This window comes from Nicotiana sylvestris, chromosome 6, assembly GCF_000393655.2.
Source record: "Nicotiana sylvestris chromosome 6, ASM39365v2, whole genome shotgun sequence".
Lineage (NCBI taxonomy): Eukaryota > Viridiplantae > Streptophyta > Magnoliopsida > Solanales > Solanaceae > Nicotiana > Nicotiana sylvestris.
In genome coordinates, this window is record NC_091062.1 from 169,079,793 (window position 1) to 169,087,713 (window position 7,921).

At 35.1% G+C, this 7,921-nt stretch overlaps 1 protein-coding gene across 3 annotated transcripts; it reads right to left on the reverse strand.

Annotated features, from left to right (window-relative positions):
* Positions 1 to 332: 332 nt before the first annotated feature.
* LOC104244577 (inactive poly [ADP-ribose] polymerase RCD1-like) lies at positions 333 to 6,759 on the reverse strand. Of its 3 annotated transcripts, none has more exons than XM_009800030.2 (8): positions 6,544 to 6,759; positions 5,720 to 5,843; positions 4,053 to 5,281; positions 3,420 to 3,661; positions 2,490 to 2,563; positions 1,323 to 1,487; positions 1,135 to 1,230; positions 333 to 698 (listed from the first exon to the last, which is right to left on the reverse strand). In XM_009800030.2, the coding sequence occupies exons 3-8, from the start codon at positions 5,153 to 5,155 to the stop codon at positions 651 to 653; spliced, it is 1,728 nt and encodes a 575-aa protein (XP_009798332.1). In that variant the 5' UTR covers positions 5,156 to 5,281; positions 5,720 to 5,843; positions 6,544 to 6,759; the 3' UTR covers positions 333 to 650. The 3 variants fall into 3 exon arrangements, with proteins under 3 accessions (XP_009798332.1, XP_009798330.1, XP_070003724.1); XM_009800028.2 differs by having other exon boundaries at positions 2,460 to 2,563; positions 6,544 to 6,758; XM_070147623.1 differs by lacking the exon at positions 6,544 to 6,759 and having other exon boundaries at positions 2,460 to 2,563; positions 5,720 to 6,525.
* Between the last annotated feature and the right edge of the window lie 1,162 nt (positions 6,760 to 7,921).

The window sequence follows — 7,921 nt, forward strand, 5'->3', positions numbered from 1 at the left end:
AGTATGTGAACTTCTAAACATGTTAGGATATATTCTAGTCACTTCGTTCTTAACAGATCAAGCTCATGCCTACGATTAGCTTTTCTGGAAATTGAAGACATGATCATCAAACAGGTATTAAAACACACAAGATGTGCTACAGAAATAAATCATGGTGCTATATACATAATACATCCATACAAGCAGTATGCGACAGAAGGCGGTGCAGCAAGTTATTCCGTTAATGGTATCCCAGTTTTGATGCATTGTCATACCATCTATGAATGCAGTTAGAAAGATCTCTTATAAGACCAATGCATACATATGGACCACTCGCAAAGTGAACAATGAAATAGAAAACCTCAAAGGCAAACTTTATAAGCATTCAATTCAGGGAATAACTAAAATTAACCAGAAAACCAAAAGCAAAGTTAAGAGGTTCACAACAGGAGGAAAAACCATCAAGCCCGTTCGCAAAAGGAACTAACCACTTTGTATTCCCATATTCTAGGACAAAAGACCAGATGCTTTTACTATCACAATACTGTAGGAAAGGAAATCGAACCTCCCAAATGACCTCACTACAACACGGAAAAGGCGTTTCACGTAAAGAACTGTTACTCTGTGGCTTTGCTAATGGAATTGGCAGTATTTCATTTAAAGGCAGCACTCTACGGCTCTTGCTTTGGCGGAACCATTTCAAAGGATTTAGATGGTACCTACCAAAGACAAACAAAACACAAATAAATAATAAACAAAAAATAATAAATAAAAGACAGAAGAAGAAACAATTGGGCTAGTTTGACTTCCCAAATAATAAAAGATAATCGCAGCATAAAACAACACAACTAGTTACCAGTTCCAATTCCCTCGTTAAAAAAAAACATTAACTTATGCAAGAACCTATGTAATTATTTATGCAAGGATAAAATATAGAATGAGAACGCATGCATTAACAATAAGAACAACTAAAATAACACAAATACCTTTACTTAATGCCATATTTACTTGAATAAATAAATAGAAGCCAGCATGTGTTAAATTAAAGCATATGTAATAAATATAAGCCAGCTCTCAAGTTTAGACAACAAGCCACTTGACATGTAGAGCAAGTGAGCATCTGCACAAACTCTACAGATAAAAGACAGAACATACCTTGAACTGAAGACTTGTAATAGTGGACCTCAACAGAGTATCGCCTACTATCAACCTCAACTGTCTGACAAATTCATCCCTACTTATCTTCTTGCTCTATCAATGTCGGGAAAGGAACCAAGAGAAGAAAATCTTTAACAATCCAGGCGTAAAATAAGAGAAAGGAAAGATTCTGCAACTATACAAACCTTAAACAACTCAAAATTGCTGGTAACAAGGTTCATCTTCTCTGCAGGGACTTCATTGGAGATTGCAGCAAACAATAAGGGGAATGGCATCCAAGGGGACTTTGGAGTCCTTGCAACCTTTTCTAGGGACAATTTACCCATTGATATTTGATGATTGCGACTTTCCTAAAGATGAATATACAATAACTGTTATCTAGAAAGAACTCCAGATAATTGATGAATAGATAACCATTCAGAAGGAACTGCTTCAAAAAAGCAGAACGTAATACAGTCCTGGTCATTTGCTCTCCCTCTCCTCATTATGATTCCAGCAACGCTTCAAAATAGAAATTTTTCTTGCAGGACAAGGTTCACTAATGTGCCAAAACTTCACACTATACTAATACCTATTGCTAGCTAGCACCTGTCAAGAGTGGAGAATCAGGAAGCTAAATCTAGATGCCAACAACAAAGTTGATAACCATCTATGGCAGGCTAAGCATACAGCAGTACAGATCCAAGCAAACACAGAAAAAGCTGGACTTCAGAGCTGATCTCAAGATGCAGACAATTTTACAAAACTCAGGAGAAGAGTCTCAGAATTTACTGTTACCAAAAATTATACTGCAGTTTAAGCACATGCATGTGCAATTACAGTGTCTTTGGAATGGTGGATGAAGATTATTTGTTGCATCATGTACAAATGTGAAGCCGTCAAATAATATCAAAGAGTTACCTAGATAGTACTTAAGCAAGTGTCTGTGTCATTAATTATGCCCTAGGTAACTACCATGCATCTGAGGAAGAAACTCAATGATTGATCAAGTAGATAAATAGAACTAGCAAATACAAGAAAAAAGCATGTCAAAGGATATAATATAAGTTGCTGCTTCTTTTAAGTTCACTCATTTTACCAAAGAAATTCAAGACATGGTCTTTTGAGTTGAGTGAACTTCATGTTCCCGTTCTTTGCCCAGTGTGCTTTTATTTCTTTTGAAGTCTAACAAAATCCCAACTTTATTTCATGTGTCATATTATCAGCCAGTTCATTCTGCAATTGTTGCATGTCAAAAACACCCCTCCACAACTTCCCCATCTTTCAGTTCAATGAAGGCCACATAATCAAATCCGCCCAAGTTCATAATATTTGTAACTTACCAAGTCCTTAGGAAATGTATCTGTGGGTACCTGATCCACAGGGCCCTGACAACAAGTACTGTAACCTGAGACGTGCATCCGGCTATCATTTCCGAAGTGGGGTCCTGTAAGAAACGTGATAGAGATAATTCAAGCGCTGCGTGATTCTTAAAAGAGAAATATTTTATGTTTTACTCAACATTAAAATGCTAAAAAAACATAAAATACACTGGCTTATCTGTAAAGGGGAAAATGCACAAAAAGGTCCCTCACAGATCTAAAGAATCTGAAATTAATAACAAACTTGTCGATTTATTTATTTCACAGATCTAGAGAACATTGAGAATTTCACCTCACAATTTTTACATCGTGCTCTTATATTCAAAGTATCTGCGGAAAGCAAATGTGCAAAAGGAAATATACTCTCTCAATCCCATTTTTATGGTCATAATTTGGTCGAGTAAAGAAAGAGAGTAGATTTGAAATTATACTTCTTCTAAATCAAAAATGGTTTTCCTATTTCACTTCCCAGTCAAATGAAATACTCCTTAACTAAGGCAAAAGTACTTTTGTTACTTTGAAACAAATGTAGCTTGATATACTTTCCATACACAATATTAAAATTTTATTGCCAGAAGACAAACTAAATGTTAAGTTCAATTTTAACTCCAAAAGTTAATCGAGATAAAGTGGTTATAAGGAAAACTAAGCCCCAAAGTATGGTTAACAGATACTTATTTTCTGACATTTGACTTACGCAAAGATAAAAGTGAATATGATACTACTGAAAAGTTTAACAAAAAAGGAAGGGTAAACTTTCCATTTCAAGGAAAGTGACAACATGGAATGGCCCAACATGAAAAAGGGAGTAATAAGACCCATGGTTATAGACACTAAAAGTTTCAAAACAAATCGTTAGAATAAGGCCTATACAGATTGTCTCATCCTGATGCTTAGATATAGTAACAAAGTGGAGATCACCTTCAGCTCCTGGAGGAATTCTGAAGCTCACAACATACTCCGGGTATATGTGTGCGTTCATATTCATATTCCAAACAACATAACAAGTAGGATTCTCTAGATCATCAACTCCGCTATCGTAATTTTCATCAGTAGGACAACATTGTTCAGATCGGCTATTCAAAAGTTCCACATTACCCAAAATCACACGAGTAAAAACCATGTAGCGGATGCCATTTTCGTCAACATCACAATTAATTGCACTGGAAGAGAGAGAGAAAAAAGAAAAGAAAGATTGATGTTAGATCCTCTAAGAAACAATAATAGACATGAACAAGAAGAAAAAGATGGGATCAGGGGAAAGCAAGAACTTTCTTCACTAGTCATGTGGAGATTCATATTACGAATCATACCACAGGATAGGTTTCCAACGGCATACAGTAGTATTTCCTTTTCATTGAAAAGAAAATAAAAACCTGGAGCATTCTTTTCTTTAAGGCTTATTGTTTTCCTTTTTTCTTTTTTGTGAGTGGGGGGGTGGGGCTGGGGGTGGGGGGGGAATCTGATAACTGATCAGAGTTTCACCTCATTGAAGGTGCAAAATATATTTAGTTATGACTGAGATAATGTTGCATTAAGAGAATGTATTCAAACCTTTTAGAGGCACAATGCAGAGTACTGAGGTGAACTCCGACTCCAAATTTAGTCTTATGTTTAGGTCCCCCAAGTGCAAGGCCATAGTTCATAATTGTAGATAGTAAATCTTTGGAAGCGGCAAGCCAAGCATATCGAACATTTGCATTCCCACGATATTTTTGGGTTATTTCAATTTGCTTCTCAAAGAGTTCCAAGCGAGTTTTCAAATAATTACTAGAGCATTTAGTAATTTTGATTTCATCCATTTTAGGGATGATATTCATTCCCATAACAAACATATTTTTGACAGATTCTGCATCCACCAATTTCAGAGCAACTACAGCAAGAGTCCTTATTTCCTGGTTCTGTTTATTCTCTGCAACTTGTTCCACCTTTGCATCTGATTTTTTATCATCAGCACATTCTTGATTGTCTTTAACAGGATTTACTTTAATCCTCTTAAAACCAACATTTGACTCTTCCACATATTCTTCCAAATTACTATTACTATTTTCCAGTCCATTAAAATCAATTTCGAGTTGCAACTTAATATCAGCTACCCTATCTGGTTCAATAGCCATAAACTCTTCGATTCTCTTTGACTGGCTTTTAAAGTTCCCATGCATTTCACAACTGACAAGATATGACTCGGGGAAGAAACAGCCACCTGCTTCATCTATCCAGGCAATAGGTTTGTGCAAACCATTAATCAGATCTATTTGAACCATATATAGAATATCAAGCATTAAATGAAAGCCACCAACTTTCACCTCAATAACAGCCTTTTTTGCCCGAAAATCTTCTTTAACTATAAGAATAATATCTTGAGGGAAATCGGTCCATTCACCATTCTGATAAAACAGTACCCGTTGTGGTAGTCTGCTTCTCATAAAGTTTAAGTAGTTCTTGAGTAAAGATTTCCTGAGATGTGACTGATAATTAGACTCGCACTCAGCAGTCCTTTTCCTCTCTCCAAGCTTGCTATCATGGTTGGATTGAATTGACAGTTTCTCACTGCTAGCTCTAAATAAATGAGACAAATTTTGAGAAGCCACTTTCCTCTTTGATCCAACCACAGTCCTATGGCCATTATCTAGCACTTCAAACAACTTTGATTCCATTTTATCTACAGGTAAACTATCTATTTACAAGTATCAAACAAGAAGGCTAAACGCTAAAGTAACATAGTATAAATCCTCTGCGATAAATTTCCGAGAAGCAACGTCATGGTGTAGAAAATGCAAAACCTAGCAAAGGAAAAGAATAGGAAGTCAATCAGTCAAAAAAGGAAATCCAGAACAGCGTCTTCATGTATTTATCAACAACTTAAAAGGAATTGTCCAGCTTCAGAAATTATGGAAAGCAGACACTCGACCAACTGAACAAAGGCATTGCATAGAGATATAGAGGTCAATACAATATTACTAAAGTAATCAATGCTAAGTGAATACTTTATCGAAACAAAATCAATGCTAAGTGAACACTTGAATAGCCAACTGGCCTAAGTTTTAACAACAAAGTATAAGTTCATACTTAACCGCGGGCAAAGTGAGAAGAAGAAACATTGCACGCATCCAACTGAAGTCACAAACCATTTATTGAGATTGTTTTTAGAAACAGAGATAAATTAATTTCTGAGGAACAAGAAAGTGTGAATAGAACATAGCTAACTTTGAGATACTTACCAACTTTTGCACTGGATGGTGATCTTTGTACAATCCACTTTTCTCCATAACGTAGGTGTAAAGTCAACAAATTCTTACCGTTTGCACAATGCTAAACTAAAAGAGATAATCTAATTGACCTCCTCTGAAAACATAGATTTTGTCAGTATTCAAGTCGAAAGCAAATGTACAAAGAACAAATCTAAACAAAAACTCCTCACTCTCTAAGATATATACACTAAGAAAAAATCATTTGACAAAGAATTACTCCCCCATGTTTGCAGCTATTCCATTTCAATACAACTTTCACAGCAACAAATACTTCAAACTGTTTTAAAAAATTGCATGTTTTGGAAAGATTTTTTTTTGGGGGGAATAGGCTAATTCTACCTCCCACAAACACAGGTACCCAGTAACTTTGTGCACCAAAACTTGGATAGATGAAAAAAATTCACCTAGTGTTGCAAAGATTTTCCATGGATAAATGTCACTTGCTATTCAAAAATTTTAACTTTGAATTAATGTTTTCTCTACCAATCTAACTTTTATATTACTATGATAATATTTAAATCAAATTAACATCTTAAACTCGGTGTCCAATCTAATACCATCCGACAATAAGAAAAAGGATTTTTTCTGAAAAAAGTACAACCTCAAATAGGAATTAATTCTTATAGACTGATGGAAAAATAAAACATAGCGTCAAAACAATTTCTCATAAAATCAAAATCAGGTCACATAAATTCCGGAACAACCAAATCGAAACAGATTAATTCAGATCCATAAACTATAAAATAAAAAATAAAATAAAAAAATTGAAAAGAAAAACAAAAAGGGGTGGTTACCACGATAAATGATGCCCTTCATTAACAAAATCATGAAGTGCAGTGCGAGGAGCAAAAGCAAAGCAGATTAGCAGACGACGATGTTAGGAAGGAATGGTATTTTTTCAGTCAATTATTTTGTGAAAAACTACTAATAAAAAAATCAATTACGGGATTTCCAGAATCTGATTTTCTTTCTGTGGACCTTTAATATTTGGTTTTTATAGCTTGCTTGGGCGAAAAGAAAGGGAGGGAAAGGACACACAATCACGCTCTATTTAGATTTTACTAATTTAATTTTACAATTTGAGTGCACGTAAATATCTTTAAAAGGTAAGACTTTGACTTTTTAAGGAGTTTGTATGACAAGCTAAAAAATTTACTTATGTTCTACGTTTACAGTTTATATCACGCCATCTTAACTTATTATGATTAAGAAAAAATAAATTTATATGCAAATATGTGCCTATTTAATGATTTAGTATAAATAAATGTAAACCGTGGATATGAAGAAGCTTTTACCTCGTGATAAGGGTGGCAAGTGGGCTGGTCCGGGACCGGGACCGCAATTCAAATGGGCCAAATGGACTAAGTGGGTCGGAACCGGTAGGACCGGTAAAGGTGGACTTGAGTTGGTCTTGTGGGCCGGTTCTTAGCTTTGGAACCGTTAGAACCGGCACCGTTTGGCCCGCCAAGGGACCGGGACAGGACCGATCTTTTGTCCCGGTCCCTTGGCGGGCCAAACGGGCCCAACGGTAATTTTTTTTAAAAAAATAAATGTAGCCGTTTGGCTATTTTAAAAAACAATTGTTGGGCTTTAAAAAGTAGGCATTTAACCCCCTCCCCCTCCCAAAAAAATTTTGTTTTAAACCCAAACTTTTTATAATTACACTTTTTCCATATTTTCAACTATAAATACCTCCTCCCTTCTTTCCTTTTTCTTACAAAATCAATATCAATTTATCACAATCTCTCTCAAATTTTCTTCTATACTTGCTACTATTGCTTACTTTATTCCAAAAAATAGTAAAAAAAATATTGAGGTTATTACAATTTGTAAAAAAATTGTGAAGTTAGTGAATTGAAGTCTTCAAGTCTTCAACTATAACCAATTTTCAACAAGTTGTTCGTCAATTCGGTAAACTCGTTCCAACTCTTAAGTTTTAATATTATAGTTTTGTTTGTTTTATTTATTTGTTATTACTTGATTAATTAAGATGGCTTCCTTAAAAAAAATTGGTAAAAATAAGGGAAAATCCAAGAGTATGAATCTAGTGGTCATGATGTTCTTCCTCCCCTACCCCCGGCTCCCCGAAACAAACCTCATAGTCGTCCTACACCTGCTATTCTTGATAGCGATAATAGTTTATTACAATTTATAGAGAGCCAATTTTGCCAT